Source organism: Solea senegalensis, linkage group LG18 (genome assembly GCF_019176455.1).
Source record: "Solea senegalensis isolate Sse05_10M linkage group LG18, IFAPA_SoseM_1, whole genome shotgun sequence".
Lineage (NCBI taxonomy): Eukaryota > Metazoa > Chordata > Actinopteri > Pleuronectiformes > Soleidae > Solea > Solea senegalensis.
The window spans coordinates 14,853,187-14,878,120 of record NC_058041.1 but is presented as its reverse complement, the minus strand read 5'-3'; the positions used below and the strand labels follow the sequence as shown (position 1 = coordinate 14,878,120).

General features: G+C 40.6%; 1 protein-coding gene across 1 annotated transcript in view; it reads left to right on the top strand.

The window, feature by feature from the left end:
- Positions 1-24,934, top strand: part of LOC122759230 (protocadherin-15-like) — a 226,307-nt gene that overhangs the window by 153,051 nt on the left and 48,322 nt on the right. Inside the window, exons 27-29 of the mRNA XM_044013918.1 lie at positions 16,705-16,814; positions 17,871-18,011; positions 21,468-21,595. Coding sequence (XP_043869853.1) covers positions 16,705-16,814; positions 17,871-18,011; positions 21,468-21,595 — 379 coding nt within the window. The remainder of the gene's footprint in view (positions 1-16,704; positions 16,815-17,870; positions 18,012-21,467; positions 21,596-24,934) is intronic.

The window sequence follows — 24,934 nt, the reverse complement described above, 5'->3', positions numbered from 1 at the left end:
CAAATGGAACAGGTGGAGTCAAAGTGCTGACTTTTTAGCTTTAAGTGTGTTTTTCCGGGGTTGTTCACATTCATACGGGGTGAGCAGGATAGGACTCGCAGCCCCTGTTTTATTTTTTTCACCCTCAGGAGCGCGTCTAAAAAAAGGTTGACAATTTCCTACACTGTTCTCTGTAGCCAAAAGTCAGCACTTTAATCCTATAGTCAGTCTTTAATTTCAAACCCAATGTGCCCCAGAACAGATTCAAAACAAATCTTTGCTCCTGCTTAGGGACTCAACACAACAAAGGGCTCACAATACTGTAGATTGCTTTTCAAGCTCTCCTCGCCGTTCCTGTGAAATTCACCGGCTGTATTTTACGGAAGTCAAAGGGATCATTTTGTGCACCCTTGATTGTATTAATGTTAATTCAGTTTATGTTTCTCTTCATATTCTGCCCATGCTTTCCTTTCTTAAGGGATTAAACAAAGTCTGGGTGCAAAGATAACACACACACACGCGCGTGTGGCACTGGCTCTGCGACCTGCTGTTTGTGCATTTTCAATCCCCCGTCATCTTGCGAATCAGCGCGAGCGGGATCCCTCTCGCTGTCGCCAACAGCCGCGCACCTGCAGAATTAGCATGCAGACGATACCACACATGCACTCGAGTGGTTATCAGCACCCGGAGGGCAACGATCAGCATGAGGTTAAGTGGGGAGAACGAAAATATTGCCCTTTCAAAGATCACTGACGCGCTTTCCTCGTGCGTGCGCGCGTTTGTCGCCCGCCGCGTGGTTGTGTATTTGTGAATGAAGGCGCACACCCCTCCCCCTCGTCCACCTTGTGCTGACAAAATGTCTCGCAGCCATGTTCATTACTGGATGTCAATGAATCTAATCAGAAGGTGACGAGACCGGAGAGCCAAACACTTCAAAAACATCAAAGCGTCCTTTCTTTTTATTTAGAAAGGTTTTGTTTGATGAAATCCACGCGTTGCTTTGTCTTGCATCATTTCAAAGACAGAGACACCCCGCGACGGCGACACAGGTTGGACGAGTTAGATCGTGCCTCGTGTGATGTACAAAGTGGGAATAATACACAACTGCTTACATGGACGTCCTGGGATTGTGTGTTTATAGGTCCCATCTTCAGGCTTTCTGAAATGTGTTTTTTCCGTCTTCTTATGTGTCGTTGAGTCAAAGTTAGGATTCATTTTATGTTACATATTTTCTTATAAAAAGGAGTGATAATTGTGCAGAATATACAAAATGGACAGTTTTTCTTTGATTTTTGCTCATAATAACAAGCCAAACGAAATTTGAACTGTGACGTGTTTCCAAATTTCACAAATTCAATCCGATTTGACCTCATTTAGAGGGTTTAGGCTCAGCGTGTGAGGACAAAAATGATTGTCCAATAACCAGATTGTCTGTGGTTCGATCCCTGGCTCCTCCAGTCAGTGAGCAAGGTGTTGAACTACAAATTGCTCCTGATGCTTAAAAAAAAGAAACTACCATACCATCATAGATAAACCATGTGAACACCGTGAGACACTTTGCTCTGCATTTATTTTTCTTTACTATGTTGGATTCATGTCATTTGCAGATTACTCTACAGTGTTTAAAACCTTTAGTCTGAACCGTGACCTTGATTTCCCTGGATATTGAGATATTGAGTTGTCGTCATTGCGCTGTAGAAACCCTGACACGTGTAATTCTTTGATCGGTGGTTGTTCACATTAGGACTGTCACGCCTTCATCATGTTAAATCACACAAGTGCTCCAGTGACTGCAATGTTTGAAATTAGGATTACTACCCTTTTCCCTGTTATTAATTCCCTCTCGTTAAAGTCAACATCCTCTTTCATCAAATGTGAAACTTTGTATTAAATTTATTTATTTAATTTAAGTCCCGAAAGTCCTCAAACTGTTTAACTGTGAGGAAAAAAATGCGTCCTCGCACAAGCGAGCGACAGAAGACGCGCGCCCGCTTTGCGGCTCCACAAATCTGGTAAATGCCGTCTTAAGGATTGACTTGAAGGTTGCTCTGTTTGTCGGTGCACACAAACAGCCGAGTACACATGGAGTGCTCCTGGCCAAGTTACAAATGTGACAACAAAAACGACAAACAAGAAGAAAAAAAGAAATGCGTGTGTAGCAGGGGAACAGAAAGAGAAAGAATACAGGGATGTGGAGTTTCCAGAAGAGGAGGTATAGCAGAGAAGGAGGAGGAGGAGGAGGAGGAGGAGGGATACTGCAGTAAAAGTTTTTATTATTAAAAAAAGGGGGGGAAGCTGTTTCTGCAGCACCTTTTTAAGAAAAGAAAAAAAAAGCATATGGAGTTGATAGACGGGCAAAAATGACAGAGACGCATGCAAACAAGCAGATCAACACACCGACTGTCAGATGAGCTGACAGACCAAAATAAATCCAAGCCAACAAGGAGACAAAAGAGGTTAAGACTGGAATAGAGAAGCGGACGGACAGTCAGACATTCTGAGACCACATTCTAGCTCGAGATGGACATATTCAGAGTCAACAGTCAGATCTCTGCATTCATTTATGCGCCCGTTGCATTATGTGCATTTTCTGGCCACGCTTTCTCTTCAGGTATCAGCTCTTTTTATGCATGACACCCAATAATGAGTTCTGTCATTTTTGGATAAGTGCACAACTGAGAGAAAGTAATTAAACTAGAACTTTGCAAGTCTGGTCAGTTTTAAGCCTTCTTCTCTACAGAGATCCACCTTGTGTCTGTCGCTTTTTATTCACTGTCGTAAAAAAAAAAACACCCACCTCCCTTCCCCCTCTCCTGGCACATGTGCATGTGTTTTCAACAGAATCAGCAAACACAGGCTGTGGAGCTATGTTCAAAACAAACTAGCAAAAGACATAAAAACAGTCGCGCAAACACCTTCACGAGGAGAGCAAACAGTGACAATGTGCAAATACACATAAACGCATAGAGAACAGCGAGTTTATCCCAAAGATACTGAAAGTGCAACTGCAAAAATGCCACGTTGGCATCTGTTTTGCATGCTCCTGTGTTTTTCCAGTTCTCTCCATTCTTTAAAAAGTCAGTCAGGTGTTCACTCATGTGTGGCCCCCATCGCTGGGTCAGACAGTCAATTCCCTTCCACCAAAAATGTCTCTGCTTCAAACATCGCTTTCGCTGCCTTGGCAATACATTCATGAAGACAAATTACTAAATAAAATAAATAAAAATAGAAAATAAAAGTCTGACTACTGTACCTTATAATACCAAAGTACCAATAACCACAAATCTAAAGGTAAAACCTATAGGTGTGTGCAAAAATTGTAGAAATCATCTATTGAAGCTCAGGAATGACCAAAAATGAATGGCGACCAAGTCCAGAATGGATTGCATCATCTTGCTTAGTGTAAACAGAAGGGTTAAGCACACAGGGATGTCTGAAAAACATGTTTTCTGTTTTACATCATGGATCGACAGCTTTTTCCACCTGGAAACTGGAGTTTGTTTTGCGCTCGCTCTATACACCAAAGTCCATAGAGAAGATGCAAAATTTAACAAAATGGCACACGGGAGATGTTTGTTCACTGCTTCCTCCATCAGTCATTTCAAATGTACTATGTTGTGACTATGTTGTGTTTGCAGTATTTTGTTTTGATTTCTATAAGTGACATAAAGCTGCAAAATGAGGCAGCAGAAGACTGCCAGCTCCAGTGTCCCTGTGAGATTAAAATGCTGATTTCCTCAATGGGCTTTGGTGTGAAAGGGCTTTCTAACTGTAAGACTTAAGCACGCATACATATCATTTGGCTTTAGGTATTATAGCCCTTTTGTCAAATATCTTCAATCTGTTTGATCCTTGTTTTTTCCAAGTATCCCTTTAACGTCAACACACTCAAACATGAAGAAGAAGAAGTCTCACTTTTTGACTTTTTCATAAATAGGTTGAAGTTGTTCCTCTGGCTGCGAGATAATGTTGCTGCACTCGTCTGACAGCCGTTTAGAGACGGTGTACTTTGTTGTGACACGTTGACGGGCAAAACCCAACAGATCACAGACGGAAAAGTTAACGTGGAACCACTGTTCAAACTAAATCCAGACATTTAAAAAAAAAAACAAAAAAAATCCACCGCTGACACTGTTACACAGTGTTTATGTTGCTCTGAAAGGGAAGCAACTGTCAAGTCCTGTGCTGCAGCTTGAAATTGCTTTGATCTCTAGTTAGGGAAATGGAGCCCCATGAAGACGGCAAGGAAAAAAAAATCATGTTTCAAAATATTTATTTTCATCGGGCACATTGCAGAACCTTAATGGAGCCATTATATCCCAGATGCCTCCATTAGCTCTTTGTCCTATTTCAATGCACAGGCCTTTGTACGACTGCTGTCTACTGGGACTGTGCTGCCACTGGAACTCATTCATTATCATTCTTCACGTCCTGAAGGACGTGTGCTTTATTTTTGAAAGAGTGACCTTATTTTTTTTTATATATATATTGTACCTTTAAGTCATTTAAAGCGGCCGGATGAATAATTGATTGCGAAAGGTCCATTGAGGAGGGTTTATTTTGTGGAAATTGAATTTACTTCCCATAAGATTTTGTGTGTAATTGCTTTAATACAAAAATAGGTTGTTGTTGTTGTTTTGCCATAGAAACCATTTTTTATATATATATTTACATGTATGTGTATATATATATATATATGTATGTATATATATATATATATATATATTTATATATATGTATATATATTTATATATATATATATACAAATATATATATATATGTATATATATATATATATATATATATATATATATATGTATACATATATATATATATATATATATATACATATATATAAATATATACTTGCTTTGCAGAGATAGCCATGTGTGGCCTGATTGGACAAACCAGCCACAGAGTGCATTTAGCATTTTGAAGCTTTATTCAAAATCCAAATAAAGAAAGGTTCCACACAAATAAAACATTTGCGTAAAGCAATGAAGTAGAAGGAAGAAAGAGCAAGGAGAGGGCAGAGTGTTAGAATAAAGTAGTTATTTTTTCCCACACACAATTAGTAATAGTGAACCGGACCTCTGCATTCAACCCAGTTCAAATAATGTTTTTACACAGAGTATCGTGTGTCTTGCTGAAGGGCACCCCAGCCCTCAACCCACCCCGGGATTTGGACCAGCATCTCTCCAGTTACAAGCCCAATTGCTTTCTTGGCCATGGACTGCCTTATAAGACAAGTGACCTTCAGATACATGTATGAGCTCAGACTTTCTCTGAACCACCGTGCGATTGGTTAGAAATAAACTTTCTGAAGGGAAATGATGCATTCATCCACATGGCTCTCATAACGTTTCTGTGTAGACAACCAATACGCCATTTTGGGGCGAAGATGATGTCATAGTCCCACCCCTGTCTTCCCTGTCTCTGTTGTCATCCTCTTCTTGTGTCTGTTTGCTTTATGATAATCATGGCCTGAGAATGAATGGCAGTGGCCCAAACAGAGTTCCACCAAATTTCCTGAAACTTGGTGGGAAGATGTTATAGACCACATATGTCAGAGTCAAGGCCCGCGGGCCGGATCCGGATCTCTGGCCCGCGGGATGATATTTAATTACTATTAAAACCGGCCCGCAGTATTATGTGCCCGCAGCACCATAATACTACAAATCCCAAGATGCACTGCGAGTGCATTGGCGCGTACCGAGTGCCCGCAAGCGGGCGCGATCCCGCGTCTTCTCTTCATGAGCAGCAGCACAGTCACAGTGTCCGTGAGCGCTGCTGAGTTTGCGCGTTTCATCCCCGACACAATGCCTGAGCTGCGCACCCAAGTTGCTTGCACGCTGTCTATGTTTGGCAGCACATACCTGTGTGAACAACTGTTTTCATTGATCCTGAGGATTTCCTCAGCTCAGAGCCTAACGCCAAATATTAATGAACTTGTACTCAAGATGAGACACCAAGTATCGAGCTCAACCTCAGACAAGTGAGCAGAAAGGACTTGCACTTGATATTTCTTTGAAGGGAATTATTATTATTTTTTTAAAATTAATTATTAAGTTTGCACTAACCTTTCTAATTTTATTATAAAACGCAGACATTGGTGAGGATCAGAGCTGCACACTGATTTGTTTTTAATGCATGCTGTTTCATTTTTGCATTTATCTTGCCATTGCGCTTTGAAGGAAAATTACATTTTGCTGTTTACCTGTTAAAAAAAAGAAGAAAAAACGTTATCAATTTGTTACTCAAAGAGCCTTGAGAAAATATTGTAACTGATTTTATTTATGTTTTGCTTAATTTAATTTAATTTAATTTAATGATTAATGTTAAGTGCAATATAGGCTGTGTTATTGGTATTGGTTCAATATGTGCAATAATTGCGAGTTTTAATAAACATTGAACCAGCCCGGCCCTCCACTTGTACCATTTTTTTTATTTTGGCCCCCCGTGTATTTGACTTTGACATGACTGTTATAGACCAAGACGGACAAGAAAAGTCGACCATAACAATGGCCTCAACTCAACGGGAAGTTAGCCATTTTGAATTCGCCATTTTGGCGATTTGAACCCTACAAGAGGCCGACCCTAAAGACGTCTACGGACACAACCTTGACCCAACAGGAAGTCAGCCGTTTTGATTTAAGCTGCCATTCCACAAAACAGGAAGTGCCCTATAACTTCACCATACATTGACTGATTGCCTCGCAACATGATACGTGACAGACCGACACTGAACACGTATCATTACCATTCCGTGGCTTTGCAGTCATTTTGGACGGGATTATCAAATAAAAGTGAAGACTGTGAGACAGTGAGGTCAGGGAACTGCTGCACTTTTCGTCGTTCTGTTTCCTTTTCGGTGATTCTATACATTGTCGTGTAAACTCTTTCAAATAATCTCCAAAAGTTCTCAGTCCGTGGTGTAGCAGCGTTACAGTGCCGCACACAGGCCTGGCATATGTGCAACAACAGCGTGTGGATAAAGATATTTCCTGAAACGATGCCGTGTTTACATATAAAGAAAGAGATTGTTTACTTATTGTTCCATTTCTGTGTGGATAGAGCCGTAATGGCCAGAAGATGGCCATTTTATTCCCCAGGTCCCTGTTGTCTTTTTTCTCTTTGTCAAACTATTACAGTACAATAGAAACTACCGTGTCAAGTGTTTGCCTCTGCACTTGACTCATGACGTTGCAGTGCAAAACAAACAAATAATAATAAAAACACAGTTCGTGAATACGTTTTGCTTCATCCTGTCACTCCCATGTGGAATTTTCTTATACTTCACTCGCAGATATGGTCGTGAGTGTCAGATGTGATTGATGGGGTGATTTCAGACAGAGGCAGAGCAATCACAACAGAGCTGCTTGTGATTAATGATAATAACAAGCAAAATCATTACAACCTCTTGATATCTCATCACTCTATCGCGCTCTCTCTCTCTTTCACACACACACTCACAACCAAATTGAAATTAAAGCTAATTCTGTTCATCAATTAATTAAAACTATTCAGAATGTATAATGACACACCAGCAGACAAAGATGGATGAAGTTTTTTTTTATTGATTGAAATCTTTTGTTTAATCAAAAGCCTCAGAAATGCAGGTATTTAGTTATTTATTTACATCATATTTCCCGGATATATTTTATTCAAAGTACCAAATAATACAGACGTGGTATTAAATGTTCTGTAGCGCTAACATCGTAATCACTCAAAGTGGTTTCTTATTCACAGCCACAGCACATGCAGCGTCATTCACATGCCACCAGTGCCACTTTGGGAATAAGTGTCTTGCCTGCGGGGTCACATTGACATGCAGACTAATAGAGGCAGGAATTAAACCTCTGACATTCCCGGTTGGAAGGCAACCCACTCTACCACTGCACCATAGAATATAAGATTTGTTTTTTTATTCTCCACCTTAGCATGTGGAATACTAATAATTCAATAATGAATAAAAGATAATCAATCATTTTAGAGCTAATCCATAAAAGGTCAACATCAGTCAAATTTTTATTATATATATATAGTCATAAGTTTATTTTCCATCCTATCGTAATGTTAGAAAGATGTCACAATGAAGTCAGAAAACAACACCGTGCATAATTCAAAAAAGCGTTTTTATATGTGTAAAAAATGTAATAATGTAATTAATACAAAATAGCGAAAAGCAATATTGTCTGATTCTGAGATACAGTATTTCAACATGATACAGTATATCTCACTCCTGGGATGTGTTTCAGTGATTGGTTGTTATTATTGAACATTTCTTCTTACAGCTACCAAACCTAAAGCACAGAAATTAAAAAAAAATATGTCACCTATAACAACATTGTTACTCTACATCAGAAGAACAAGAATATTTGTGGAAGACGACACAAACTTGTTTAGTTTGAGGATTGAGTCATTTCAGCTTATATTATGTAACATTTTGGTGATTTTTTTTTAGAACAGAAAGGATGTAACATTCTGTGTCTTGCTCTGTCAAGCAATACTATCAGACCTAATTGAGTTGTTGATGTGTCAAACTGCTGAGCGACCCAGTTTTTTGAAAATGGGGGACTTCTTTGTGTTTTCCGTCAAACTCCAACCCGTTTGCTGCCTTCTCACTTTACTAATGCAATGTTGACATCTTTCTTTCAAGGTTTAAGGTTCACTTTCCTGTCATTTAGCATGTTAAAAATATGAAGGAATGAATCTGAATACATATATAAATATACAATAAATACCTAAACCAACAGTAATACATTAGAGCATAATAAATTATAAATACAATCTAGTTAAAAAACAACTATGAAAGTGACAAGTTTGGCTGGTTTAAAGTTTATTGAGTACCAAAAAAAGGCACTGTTGGGCACAAGTTCCGAATTCAAGGTATTGGTTTGAATGTAAACAGTGGTAATAGTAGTGGAAAAATCCTCTGTAAAACCAGACAGTCCCTTGGAAGGATGCTGCCCCTGAATTACAACCCAGCCATAGCTGGGCTTCATTTGAAGGAATCTTTTTTTTTGTATCAAAGAAAGCAACAAGCCTTATGTTCACACAACCAAAATACTCATTTATCATTAGCTGGATAACAGTGTCAACTATCCAATACAGGGAAATGTGATTAAACATCCCTCCCCTGCTCTCCAGTGCATTGCAGATTAGGACTTCAGCATTATTCTTCTCAGACGATTTTTGAAAGATACATTTCACCTTCAGTGGACAATTACAGCAAAAGACGGACACTGGAAATGAAAATGGGGGGCATCCAACATCAGTGTCAGGGGAGGACGGCGTCCATTTGAGAGATACAGAGAGACGAGTAAAGGCCATAGACAGTGACTGACAGACAAAGGGGTGACAAAAATGGAGATGTCGTGTGCAAACCGACATGGCAGAATGGAGATAGGTAACGGGAGAGATAGAGATAAGTGAAGGGAGAGCGCCAGAGGGTAGAGAAAATGAATTCTGATTATCCAGGCAGTGCTGAGCAGAAATATGAAACAGAGGGGTGGAAAGAAATAGATTAGTTACATGCCCTGACAACTGTAATAATGTCAGCAACATTGGCTCACGACTGCTGTATTTTAACTAAGGCGAGTGCTTTCGTGTTAAATTAGAATGAGTGTACAATTACAGTTCGTTCCGGAGACGCCGGTGTTGTAAACCACCTGTCTCATCAGCATAGTGTTTGGATTCCGACCGCCGCGTTTTCGAACGGGCCCTTTCAAACTGCAGAGACGCGCGTGAAGTGAATACTGACGCGCGCCACAGCAGGACAGGAAGTAACTTACAGAGCGCGGCAGCCAAACTGTAAAGGTGATTACTCCAGGCAGTTATGACGCCTCGCTCCACACTCTCCTAATGAAAAGCCTGCAGTCAGTTAGCAACCAGAGGAGCTATAGGAGCAGGAAGGTTAGAATGAAATATGTGCTGACAGTAGGAGAGAGCAGCGTGAAGTCATTTGAGGTCAGTGCTCGTGTAGCTACATCTACGGCTCCGGGTGTTGACCAGTAGTTGTTAAAAACTGTTTCTGGATGATTTATACTCTTTTTTTTTCCCCTTTCTTTGTTCGTTGCTACTTCCTCTCGACTGCTCTTTCTTTGAATAATTACAGTATTTTGTCCCTCTGTGTGATCAGAATCAGAATCAGAATCAGAAGAGCTTTATTGCCAAGTACGATTTGCACATACAAGGAATTTGTTCTGGTGTCATTGGCGCATAACAAGCATACAAAATTTTAAAAGGTTAAGTGAACGGTAAACGTATATATACACAGTATATAAATGATGGCCAACTTTCCCCAGAGTAGCCATAAGGAAGAGCTATAAATGTTTTTTGTCATGGGACACGGTCAGAGCACACGTCTTATGAACTAGTTCTTTCCAAGCATACTGTGCATATACTGTGGAGATTAATGTGGCACTTTCTAAGTGTGGTTGTATGACGCAGTGATATGTAGTCAGCACTGAGCATTACATTACATGTCATTTAGCAGACGCTTTTATCCAAAGTGCATTTAAACATGTGGGTACAAATAAGAGCTAGAAGTAAGTAAGAGCTTCAAGTAGATCAAACTATGAAGTGCTAGTCATAAGTGCGATGTACAAGTTTTTTTTGTTTTTTTTTAATTGTTTTTTTTGGGGGGGGGTTTTTTGTCGTCTTAGTCGAGGTAGAGTCGGAAGAAATGTGTTTTTAGTCGGCGGCGGGCCGACTAAAAAGAGCCTGAGACATAGAGGATCACATAGAGGGTCACTCTCACTACAAACATGGCTGCCAGAGTCGACACGAGGAAACAACTGAGTTTAGCCACTTATAGCAGAAATGTGCGAGTCTGGTCTTTCTTTCCCCTTTAACTCCCCCTACAGTTTCAGAAGACCTATTTTTAGTACACCACTAAACATCCATCCAGTGTCTGCTGCTTTATCGTCACTGTCATCAAAATTCACGTTGACGTTTCCCCCTCCCTTCCTGTCTCCAGTCCGTGTGCATTTGTTTTCTACAGACCCGGCGAGCACAAGCCATAGAGCCATGTCCATGCCGTTCAGGATCGGTTTTGCATGCTTGGGTGATTTTTTAATTCTCGCCATTCGAAAAAGGCCGGTCCGATGTTTACTCTTGTGTAAAGGATGCAAACGAGGGGCCGCTTGTTTCCTCTTCCTCGCTTCCTCCGGCAATGGATTTCGGTGCTTCTTTTTTTTGCCGGCCATTTGTCTGCCATGATGAACGTCTAAAATAATGCTCTCAGCTCTGGGTCGGCTGTCCTGATCTTGCAATGCTGGTTTTTCCGCTCACAGACAGTAGGGGGAGTGGAGATAAGACAAGACATTTAATTATCACAATGACTCCAAACTTGTTCAATTAGGGTAAAAATCCTAACACAAAAAAAGTCCATCATATCTTAAAAAATATGCTCACAGCTTTTTCTGGCAATTAGTTGGGCTTTTCTGACTGGAGACTGAAGTTTATATCACTTTGTAAACCACACTCTACCGGCACCAAAGTTGAATTTTAACAAATTGACACAAACACAAACCAAATAGGCAGCAGTAACCCAGCAGTAGCCAGACGCTTCCATGTCAATGTGAGCTAAAAACATTGATTTTCTCTATGGACTCTGGTGATTTGGTGGTTCTTGCCCTCCTGCTACCTTGTGTGGTAGCAGGACTGTCAGTAAAACCACACTTCAAAAATTATAAACCATCCCTTTTAAGCAAAGTCTGTCTTAGACTCCTTTACAGCCTGATAAGTTACTGTTTGACAACACGGTGACTAAAAACCATTTAAAAACCAATTTAATTTTCCTTTATTTTCAAAATATCTATCATAAACCTTACCTTGACATGTTTTGGGGAGTGTTTAGACACAGCAGTGTGTCACAAGTCAACCTGAAAACAATACACATAAATAAAGCAATGTGAAGGGCCACAAACAAAAGGTTTTAAAATGAATTAATAATCAGCATCATATGTGACATGCATCGCAAGGTCTGACCGTGCTTTACTGCTTCAATATTCATTTAAGTATCTTTTATTCTAATATTTATTTCCTCTCTATTGCCCCGGTTTGTTTGGTGTGAACAATGAGACGCAAATCAAGAGATTTAAAATAAGTGAGAGAACCTGAACTGCAGTGAAGGAATTAAGAAGAGTGATGTGAGGAGGGAGAGACCGAGTAATGACACCGGGAAGGTGATGTATTATACACAAATGGGCTTAAACACAAATAATAAATGACACTGGTTATTTAGGACGTTCAGCTTTGTGAAGGGAGAGGCAGAATAACGATTGTTTATGCCGATATATGGCCTTCTTTTCTAGCTTTGTTAAAGCTGCCGTATGTAACTTTCTTTTTAGTCATTTGGTTTTCGTGAACAGAAACAATGACGCTTGTTTTATTTGCATTGGGAAACGGGTTCAGTCATGCAATACTATCAGACCTGACTGTGGGAGCGTTTGTGTGTACACAGGGGCAGCCCAGGGGTGGGCGGGGACAAAAGGCTGCCCAATGAGTAGCGTTCACTTCCCAAACTTTTCGCCTGTGTTTTCTTTGTGTTTTCAGTCATACTCCAACCTGTTTGCACTCGTCACGCTTTCCTGGGTCTGGACATTATAACAAATGCCAGGGCGGGGACATGTCGCCAAGCGACAGGAGATCTAAATCTAAACACGTCCATATACTGAGAAACACGTCACGTGGAACTGGCAGGCTCAATTAGCACTGTGTGAATTCCTTTGACGATGGTTTAATTGGAACCGACGCTTGTTTATATGTGAACATTATGCACAACAGCTTTTTATGATTTAGTTGATATATCGTGGAAGAACACACTCTCACCACTTGGCCATGATATTGTAGAGTACGCCAAAAAAATGTGTTTTGTAGGAGTTTTCTATTAATATTTTTAGGTTTATGGTAAAATTACCGTTAAAGGCAGAGTCATTCCCTGTGGGGAATCAATGAAAGGTTGGCACGGTAACGTCTCAACTATAGTACATGTTTGTGTGTTTGTGTGGACTTGTTATCAGCATCAGCCCAGCTAGGACAGCAATTATTAGGAAGAGCCAGGGGTGACGACTGGAGAGAGATAATGAGGCGTGTGTGCGCGCACGTGTGTGTGTATGTGTGTGAAAAACTGTTTGACCTATAAGCAATTTTGTGTATGATGCATTGTTGGTGTGTGTGTGTGTGTGTGTGTGTACATCCGTCTGTCAAGTAGCCATAGTGTGGAGGAAAAGGAGGGAGGAACTGAATAACTATTGTAGCTGAGGTCTGCTGGGATGTTGCTGGAAGCAGCAGCCTGAGGGAAAGAGAGAAGAGGAGGAGGAAGAGGAGGAGGAGAGGTGGGAAGATGGAGAAAAGGGGAGACAGAGATGCAGGAGGAGGAATGTAGATGGGTATGTACTGGATGTGTGTAAATGGGAAATTGAAGTTTTAGTAAGGGAATAGGGCGGGAAAGAAAGTGAGTGCATAGTGATGCTGGATTGAGATGAAGAGAAAAGTACCCCAGCAAGAGCAGAGGAGTAAAGAGTGATATCATTCATTTCTGGAACATGCTGCTGAAGGTTAGCTTACACAGCTGCAGACCTGTCATTTCTAATTATCTGTTCAGACGTAAACATGCAGACGGCAGAAGTCACATGGTGGTTTGAAGCAGCTTTTGGAGAAATATGTAACCCTCCATGTTTGAATTCTGCCCTGCAGGGCCTGCTGTGATAGGGGAAGGGGAGGCAGATTTCTTGGTAGAGCACATTTTCATACACAGGAGCAACTCAATGTGCAAAGTCCAACACATTAATAGTCAACACTTATATTTACAATGAGCACAAACAGCTCTCAAAAGCCTTTCTGAAACATGCCGCCGTTCATTCAGAACCACGGACAGCTCCGACTTTTGTGCGCCGCTCACATTCATGCGTTGGATAACCTGCTGTGTATGCTTTTAGATTAGAAAATAGAACACTTTTGAGCTAATTGCTCATTAAATAACTGCATTGCCTTTGTTTGTTCTGCACAAAAAAGGCATTTAAAGAGCAGGTTTGCCATCAGGATGTTGCTTAGAAGGAAAATGCAAAACATTCAGAGACGTCAAATGAGGCCACTGTAGCCCCAGCAGATACAATGATACCTGAACTTAGTCTGATTGCTGCAAACTTAGAATGGACCCATTATGTTTAATGATGCAGCAAGATTAGTTATTCTGACAGAAAAAACTAATTTCATGCAGATTAGTTATATGTAAATGCAGTTTTTAGAAACAGGTTTACTGTCTAATGATAACCTAGATCACATACATTTGATCAGACTAATTAGCGCACCACTGAGCTCAAAGGTAGATCGAGTCGTCTTTCAACTTGAAGGTTGTGGGTTTGATTCCCGTCTCCGCTAGCCCACATGCCGGTGTGTCCTTGGGCAACACACGTAACCCCACGTTGCTCCTGATGGCTGTGCCAGCAGCGTGTGAATGAGTATGAAAGATGGGTTAAAATGCCCTGCACATAGATGCGTATGTATGAACGTGTGAATGAGTGAATGGCAAAACTGCAGTGTAAAGCAGCTTTGAGTGGCCATCAAGACTAGGAAAGTGTTATATAAATACAAACCATTTGCATTAGGTGAATTGATGCAAATCTGTACAAGTTAAAATTGTTCCCAAACTATAATGAATCTTTGACTTTACAAATCTTCCATATTCTACAATTTTTAAATGTTACTTGAATCTCTGTGCCATTTCTTAATTTTTCTGTGGGATTAATAAAGTACATATCTACCCAACTATCTACCCACCGGGAACTTACAAGTGGCTCTTTTATCCCTATATTAATCACAACAATAAACCTGAAGATTATAACAGATATTTATTTATATAAAATCCTCGAATTAATGTAGAATCAACACAAAAAGTGTATTTAAAGACCGTTTCAATGACTTTCTTTAAACGCTGTAGACTGTCGGTTTGCCTGCACGCGTGACCACGTCGCCACCTGAAGTAACGTGAACACTGACAGCACTAATATATATATGTACTTTTATACTTTGTGCGTTGTGTACTGTAAAAAAAAGTATAGAGATGTGTTAAAAACAATTGCAGAGTTTTATTTTGTTTTGTTGTTGTTACTTGAAATGTTCTGTTGGATCAATGAAACGCTCGCTCTTTAAAGGTTCACTCTTTGACATGAGACGATGTAAAAAAAAAAAAAAGGAGCACAAATCCAACAATGTAACAATTCAATACCCAACTAAATGTTTCCTGGCACTTCACAAATACAATCTACACTTTCTTAAGTCCACGATATCCATCAAATAAGTTTGCCACTTTACCTCACAGTTAGGCAGCTTTTTTCATCTGTAAATCACTCCTGCAGCAAAATCCATTCAGTAAATCAACATTTTTTTGCTCGACTACTGCTTTATCACTTAGGTAAATAAGGGTTTAAAACACTGAAGTGAATATGTAACACATTTTAAATTACTGATAGAGGCAGCAGTGGATCAACAACTTCTTTGTGTGCTTTAATATAAAGTGATTTTTTCTTTCTAACATCTGTAACATAAAGATAAATAGCATAAAACATGTCTTAAGAAATCATAGAATTTAGCAGGTGTAGATTCTATTAAATTAGCCTTTTGTTAGGTGCCTGAAATCTGTATTTCCTTGTGTCCCCACTCCCCAGCATCTGAGTCTGAGGCTGGCAGAAGTGATGAAAGACCTTCCTCCTTCTTTTCTGAAGGAGAAGCAGATGCACACACTTGTGTCGTAGAAGTTGAAGAAAGTAGAAGTGTTGATTCAGCTTGTTTACTCAAGTAGTGATAAAGTGATAAAACGCACTGAAAATGTACAAAAGTATAGAAAATTAGTCTTTACCTCTTTTGATAAATTGGGAAAAATTCTAGTCACACAAAAAAGAACGGTTGGGTAGCAACTGCATAGTGGGGGACGCATTGTTTCTCTGAATATGTTTCATCTTTATCTGCAATATTGCCTGGTCCATAACCCCTTCTCTCTGTGGTTGACCTTCGTCACCTCGTCGTCATCATCATCCGTGTGGGTTGAAATCTTAAAGTGTTGGTGTTTGAAAAGCAGACTTCCCACCTCTATTCTATACTTTAGTACCTCATGCAACCACACTTAAAAATAACCCTGAACTATTCCTTTAAGAATCAATTTTTAGGTAATTATGAGAGTGAAATATTCACTCTCTCCAGTGTAAAGTAGTGAATTTATTCTTTGCCCGCGTTGAAAAAGCTGTTTTTCAGCAACCAACTCATTTCATCTTTGAACCACTTTTCAGCTTTTGTCTGCCATTGATTGGAAAAGATATTCACTTTTCTGCATGACAATGATCCTACGACGCTAATGCCGTTAAAACCCTGACCCTCCACCTGCATATACAGTAACAGAGGCGGTGTAAAAGATCCCCTGGATGGAGAAGGAAATAAAAGACTTAACCCTAAAGTGCTGAAACAAGTCTGGTATAATATACCAGAAGATTACTTAAGGAAATGTAACATCAGTCTCCCATAAATAATACAACAATATAGCAACTCAAATCTGAAAAATGTAAAAAAATAAAAAGGGAGAAAAAAAAAAGAGCTGCCAGCATTTTGGAGAGGCTTCATCTCACTGTTGCACTTAACCTGCCAAACTGCATTGGACCCACTGATCACATGTACATATTTAATGTTCTTCTCACTTGATACTGATTGAGTGATCTATTCCACCAGGTTCCTACCAGTGAGCGAGGCAGCTGACGTTGGAACCCAAGTGGGAGTCATCGTGGCTGCTGCTGTCAATCAGACTATCGTGTACTCCATCACTGAAGGCAACGAGGGAGGTGAGGCGTCCTCAGAGCTGTTGTGGATGTGCGGAGCCACACGGCTGTGGATTTCACCGCCTGCCTGCCACTGCTGATGAAGTGGCCGCTGACTTTATCCGATTAAGTTACTAACAAGTTATTAGTTTATGGAGCAATTGTTGTGCTGTGACTCAAATTGTATACTTAGCACACACACACACACACACACACACAAGCATGCATATATATATGATTTAGTGGGGACCAAAGCTGGTAAAAGTCACAGTTCATCAGCCTTTGTACAGAATAATGCATGGATTCAAGTTCTCCATCACTAAAACAGATTAGAGAGGAGAAAAAAGAGCTGCACATGTTTTTGTTGTGTTGCGTTTCGTTTCGTTTTTACACGGCTTGTGTAGATTTTATGCTTTTTTACTCTCCGTGCTACTTGAACATCTCTGGACTCTTAATCTATGTTTATTCTCCCGGCTTCGGTAACACAACTGAGATGCTTGTGTTGCCTCCACCAGTTCCCAGTTCTGAACCTTAGCTGAGAACCTCTGGTACCACGCCGATACACAGCGGCTTACCTGTAGCTTGTAGCTGGTGTAACATTTTATTTAATAAGAATATCTACTAAAACTAAATGTTAAACACAAATATAATATAGTAGAGTATAATATAGAATGAAATGTATTTATTTTTTTATTTATTTGATAAAAAAAAAAAAAACTTCTAAGAACTTAGAATAACATTATTTCATGTAAAATCCCTGAACCTGTCGTAAATTGTTTTGAAAAACCCAAACAAATTGGGTTTTTGGTGCAAAATCAGGCAATGACAATGGACAAACCACAGAAAAGAAAACTGTTTTCAACTGTTCAACTTTTCAACTCCATATTTTATTACCCCATATTTGCTTTACACAGACTTATATATATATCGGTCAAACACTGAGCAGCTCTTTACACATGACCTGTTTTTGACTCTGTAAAGCTACACACTATTGAGACGTCCTCTTACCACTCAGCTTTCACACAAAAGACCGTAGAAAAGACTTGTCTTCTTTTGCTCTTGTCATCTATATCCCTCCAGGAGTGTTCACACTAAATGAAACAACAGGGGAGATTTTCACAGCCAAGCCTCTGGACTACGAGACCGACTCCAGCTACGTCCTCAAGGTAGAGGCGGACTCGATGAGAGTGGTGTCGTCGAACCTCCGAGCTCCGTCGAAGAGTGAGCATGCGCTTGATCTCTCTGCAGTTTTCATTATTTCAGGGCTAGCCTCGGATTGCATCATGCCAGATATCAGTGATTTGTCTTCTCTCTAATTACACACACGCTTACACATTATGCCTTACCCACTACGTGATATGGAGCTAATGTCGCCTCAGGCTTTAGCATTCTGTGCACACTGCCACTCATTCTCTCCATCTTATCTCTGGAGGTCTATTGTACAAGTTCCCTTCAACTTGTTTCTGGTCTATATGGAACACTTTAATGTGGCTCTATTGAACTCCCTTGAGCAAGACAATGAACCCCAGATTTATTCTCGAATCTGCAGGCTGTGCTGGAAATGTATGGATGTGAGTGAGTGGCAAGAAAATGACTAAAGGGACTTAATGATTCTTCTTTAATGGATCATTTCTGTTTAAGGGTAACTAAACCCCTCTCTTCTAACTCTGCCTAATCCCTGATTTTAAAAAATGCCAAGAATTGGGCTGGGAGCTTAGTGAGGAAGAGGAGTTGGGGGCTGGCAGAGTGGGAAACAATACAAGGGCGTTGTCTGGTAGCGAATCTGACACGAGCGAGTACAACAACGTCATGTTTACACGCCAGTCTAAAAGCCCTGATCCGATACAGCCCCACTCACACACTCATTTCATTCCGAAGGTGAGGGCTGGTATATGCCAATCATCATCATATGGATGTTCCAACCCTAACCCTAACCCTAACCCAGTTTGCTATGGAAGTGAAGCTTCCGCTGCTTCTACGGACATTTAAACCACACTGCACATGTCAAAACCATTAACAAATAAAAATCCCTACTGTGCTCAGTGAGTCCAGCCTCTCAATTGCTCATGTCAAGTGGTCGAGAGAGAAATGGGATGCAGCGACAGCTCTGGTGTTTGTCAAGGGGGGGGGGATCTGGAACAGCAAGCCTTGGGGTGATTGGACAACAGGGTGACGAAAGAGCGTACCAGTGACGCAAGAGGAGGGTAAGAGAGGCAATGGCAAAGTTAGAATGCAGTAGCTGCTGTTTCCCACATTACATTTAGATCCGGTGCATTTGTTTCTGCTGAAATGAGCCAAAAACAGTCACATTTGGACAAAAATGCTCCCACAGGATCAGACGATAGCACTGTGGTGACTGCAGAGTTGGAGCTGGAGCAGCCTCCACTTCAATCTTCTTTGCTGTCAGAGTCCCTGGGTGGACCACTACTGTGCCAGTGTGAGCACAGCTGCAGAATCAGAGACCATGGTAAATCAGGGAGGTGTAGAATATACAGTATACTGGATTATCAGGAGAAGGTGTAAAAATGACTTTCAGACCATGTGGAGCTTTGGCGTTTTAGATGAGAGACTGGCAGCCATGTTAAAGCGAGTACACGGAGGAATGTATGGAAAAATATGGCATAAATCCTCTTTGCCTGTATGGGCAGCAGCCATGGAGACGGAGCCAGCAAGCATTTTACTTGTCTCCAATATCAGGCAGAGGATTTTGCTCCTTATCTGTGACTACCCACTGGTAGAGAATAGCAACAAAAAGATTGAAAGCTGAAGGAATATTATTGGACTGTCAGAAAACACTTACATGTCCTCAAAAGAGATTGATATAAAAATGTGAGTGCAGTGGAACTACAAAGTAGAAACATTACTGAACTAGAAACTGAGCTCTGTGATTATTATCTATTCATTACATGTATTCATGTTGCATTATGTAATTGTTGTGGCTGTTTGAGCTACTTTTAAATACTTGACACAGAATACAGTTTAGGTTTAGATTCCAGACTTCTATTCCAGAGGTCTTAAACTTGTGGCTCTTGGCCCGCCACTTAATATCAAGTTATTTAAGTCTGGCTTTGTCATTATACATTCATTTTGTATGATTACTATTACTACATATTGTTTCATATCGATACAAACCCAGAAATATTGTCATGAATATCGTTATTGGGAATCATTGTGCAAAGCTGTGATATAATCTAAGCCTATATTGCCCAAACAGTTGAATTTGGGATTGAGACCTCAGCACTTTTCTGTGTTCTTTTATATCCTAATTTCAATCCATACAAAACAAATAATTTGTCTCCACTTGTGGAGAATCGACCAAAACGTTTCGCTCTTAAATTAAATTTCATCTGATTTAAAAGTGAAGAGTTTCTTTATTTCTCTCTTTCTTCCTTTCCCCCTGTCTTATCTCGCTGCTGCTGGTCTTTGTCTCTCTTTTCCTTCCTTTGAAAACCTCCAGTATCTGCTGCAGTATCTGCTCCTTTCTTCTTTAATTACAGTGTTGCACCACATGCTGTTCTCTTTTTATCCAACATTTGATTTTAAACAGGGATTAAAACAGCCGGCAAACCGCCGTACTCATCAGCAAATCCCTCTCTGTTCTTTTCAGTATGCATTTTAATCAGGCAGCAAATGAATAGGATTCATACAATGGTGATAATCCAGTTTTCAAACTTCAGGCAAAGGTTGGAACGTTTCGGGATGGTGTCTCTAGGATGATAAGGAGATTAACAATCGCATCTGCTTGTTTGTTTGTATTTTTTCTCTCCAAGTGCCAAAGCGTTTTTTTGTTGTTGATTTTTCATTTGTCATTCTTGGAATGAAACTGAAAAGTTTCAAAGAGCTGAGATGTGTTCTCTCTGTGGTCCTTTCTCAGAGTTTGGTTGCTATATTGTCATGGATGTGATTCAGAACTCCGGTATTGACCGAAGAAAGACTTAATGAGAGTCGTGGCAAGTTGCAATCACAGACTGTGACTGGTAGCTAGGAAAAGGTCACTTGGTACATACTTAAAGCTGTAATCCGTAACTTTTAAAAGCATACAAAATGTCGGTCATATTCAGACCGCTGTTAAATGAGTTCACAACGCTGATTAAGCCTGTCAGCGCCACACAACTGCTTCCATTTAGAGGACAATAGAAGATAAAGTGGACACCAGTGTCAGTTATGGTGCTTCAGACTGGGAGTGCAGATACTTATGTGGAATCATTACCAGTTGCCACCTGGTTTTCTTTTATGGCAGAATGTTGCACGCATTGTACCTTTAATTATCCCGCTCCCCTGTGGTTTTCTTCTTCGTCTTCTGGAATCTGCCACAGATCACTTCGCTGAAATGGGTTGCACATCTGACTGCAGATTCTCCACAGGCAGAGGCTGTTCAATCACTGTCAGACATGTTTATCATTTGCAAACCTGACTGGCCTCTAGACAGGAAAACAACAGAAGCTCCATCTTTGATCGAGCTAGCCTTTCCTGTCCTTGTTAAACGATTTCTTTTATTGTATTGTTTGTTTTCTCTATGACTTGTTCCTTTGTCATTTATCGTACTTCTTTTCCTTTGGACAGCTGCAATAGGAATTCTATATAGTTTGTGTGTGTTTACTTAATATGCTTAATAGTAATGTGCTTCATGTATTTCAACTGTTTGTGTGGACGTGTGTGTGTGTGTGTTTGTCCTAGCTAATACAGCGAAGGTGGTGATTGAGATCCAGGACGAGAACGACCACCCACCGGTTTTCACCAGACCTCTTTACATTGGGGGAGTTGCAGAAGATGCCAAAACCTTCACTTCAGTCCTTCAAGTACAGGTAGGCTACTAATACAGATTAGATTAGATTACTTGTCATTTAGCAGACGCTTTTATCCAAAGCGACTTACAATGGAATTACAATCAGTCAGGGGTGGAGTCAAACTTACGACCACTGCGACCATGATGTCTTTCGCAAACAGGGTACCGGTCTTAACCACTGAGCCACTCCACAGACACACATACTTACTGTACATGCAAAAGCTGTGTTCACATCTGAAAGAGATTTTATCTGGTGAGACTTTTTATTAAGCGGCTAAAATTGCAGTAAATTGTAAGTAAATTTTTCCTTTTGTGTTCTAGATTTTAGTCTTAGTTTTAGTCACATTTTAGTCATGTGATCATTTTAGTCCAGTTTTGGTCAGTTTTAGTGAAGTATAATCTTTAAACAAATTCATTTAGGTCAATAAGTACTGGAGATTGTTGTTGGGCAGAAACCTTTAATCTCCATATTCTAACCACATCACGTCACCAGGGCGGGGAGCAGCCCACGTAATTCGGGTGCCAGGGGTCGGTGGCGATGACGCAATCCACCTGACCCGCCTTGAAACCAAGGAATTTTTAGGTTTTAGTTGACAGATTACGCGCACAATAAGCAGAAATGTCATGCATTTTGAACGTCTGACAGACCACCCACTAACATTTACGTCCATTTTCGTCTCGTCAATGAAAACTCACACACGTCTCGTCGTCAAAGATCCACGTTCGTTTCGCCACCGTCAGGTTATCGTCATGGAAAAAAGGGCCCTCCAATAATTTCGTCACCGTTGACGAGCATATCAGTGAACTATGATGGCCCTTGCATAGCACACAACTCTCTTCCACTGTTTCCTCCTTCTTTTTGTTAGTCTATACAGGGAGTTTATGTTGGCAGAGTAAACTTCTGCTTCAAAACGTAGAACACACACTGAGTCAAGGCAGCAGAACCTGGCAGCCTCCATAAATCAAAATACATACACAAGACTTGTCAAAGCAACAAAAAAACAAACGTTTTTTTTTACTTCAAAGCGATTAAACACTCATACAACAATGCTTAAGAGCAGTGTACAATTTCTGCCAATAAACCCACCCGAATGTTACACACTGGACCTTTAGAGCTGCACTTACCTGTACATTGTGATTCTGTAGTTCACCAGCACGCCGGGGTTTATTTGTTTTTTTCAAAAGTACTCTGAATCTCTTGCACTCTTTGTTTTCATCCTTTCCTGGACATCTGCATCTCTTCCTGTGTTAATCACTACATCTGTGCTTTCTTTTACTTTTACCTCACTCTGAAGATTTTCATCACCGTAAACAAACTGGAGTCTTTTACGAAGCAAAATGCCTGAAAGGAATCCCAAAAAAGAGGTCACGGAGCGCGTCTTTCTCAGTTTTTTATCTGAGAAATAATGATATGTTTTAATGAGCCTGGATGCCACGAGAGACTGGGGGCATCGTCGCAGGCAGAATCCTATGTGATTTAATATTTCATTGCACTTCTTAAGAACATTCTCATATACCCCTGCTTCATTAGATCACGCACAGTGAGTGACAGAGATGAGAGAATACGGGGGAGAGCGTGAAAGAGTGACGAAAAAGTCTCTTATTATTTCTGAGGTGGTGTCTTTGCATGTGGATGTTTGTGGTGCGTTTACTGTAACCTGCTCTTACCAGTGGACCGCGTTAAGAGAGACTGACATGAAGAACTAAAAGCCTTGTAAGTCGATTTAGTGACAATAGGGAGAAGCAATAGATCTGGAAGACTGAGAGAGGATTGATGGTTGGAGAGTTAACTGGCGTCCTGCTGCAAGACAAACGGACTGGACAGAAGAAGGCATGGCAAGATGTGCATGATTCATGGATGGATGAAAAGATTTACGTGGGAGGGAGTCTGCAGTGTGACTAGTGGGATAGACGGGGGTTCGAGTAGTACGCTCTCTAATGTCCTCCTGAAAGATTGAGACAAAACACGGGAGAGTTTGAGGGATGTGCAATATTAATCTGTTTTCATACAAGTCAGCCATTTTATGACAAATGTGGTTGTGTGAGGTATTGACACAGATTTATTTGCATGTACACCAGTTGTGGACACACACCAACTGGGCAGCATTGGGAGGTTTGGGTACCTTGTTCAGGGGCACCCCAGCCCTTGACCAGTCCTGGACTTTGAATAGGTGATTCTCCGTTTACGAGCCCAATTTTCTTCCGCTTGTCCATAGGCTGTACACCAGGGGTCACCAACGCAGTGCCCGCGGGCACCAGGTCGCCCCTAAGGACCATATGAGTCGCCTGCCGGCTTGTTCTAAAAATAGATCAAATAGCACTTACCAGTGAGCTGCATCTAAGTGCATCCAACAGCCCAGGGCCCTTGGCGGGGACCAGAGGAACAGAATACTGTTGATTTCATCCAAAAAGGTGAAAAAATGACAGAGATACAGCCCGTTGAAATCGCCCCTCAGGTGTCCGAAAATAGGCGCTCGAGCTCGGGCAGAGAGCGGTGCTCCGCCCGGTCCTGAGAACCAGAGTCATTTGGGTTTTTCGAGGGGCGAAAAAAATCTGAAAAACGGAAAAAATTCATAATCCAACAGCCCAGGGCCCTTGGCCGGGACAAGAGGAACAGAATACCGTTGATTTCATCCAAAAAGGTGAAAAAATGACCGGGACCCAGTATCGTCAAATATAGAAATAAAGCGTGGCATATTGATATTTATCTGTTTCCTATCTTGTTAAATCATTGTTGATATTTATTATGAGAAATCATTAACATGATCAGTGTCTTCACATAGCTGAATATCATTAATTATTAATAGTAACATATAGTTAAAGTTAAATTGAGCAAATTTCAGAAGTGTGTATCAAACTGGTGGCCCTTTGCCTTAATCGGTACCCAGGAAGTAGCTCTCGGTTTCAAAAAGGTTGGTGACCCCTGCTGTACACAGACAAAACCTCCAACACTCCAACCACATTCTTGATGGACGAGGTTATGTGGAAGATTATAAACACTCACTACAACAGTTTACTTGCACCTAGGAGTTACTGCCAACATGGCTGCCAGTGGGTACACATAGGGGTGTCAAATTATCGTGTTAATTGCAATTAATTAATTACGGTCATATTTAGTGCATTATGTTTTTTTAATCACGTTAATCTAATTTTTAATCTCTAACTTTACTGTTTCTGTATCCGTTTTTATGTGTTGGGCTTCTTGTGATTGAGTTGTTGGGGGTGGAAAACAATGGTCAGTCGCACCCTGAAATGGACATTAGCTGTGTTTGGAGGGCAGGGTGAGGAGCGGTGATTACAGAGAGGAGGTGAGAGTTCTCAGCCTTATGATAGGGACATTTACATTTCAAAAAACTCC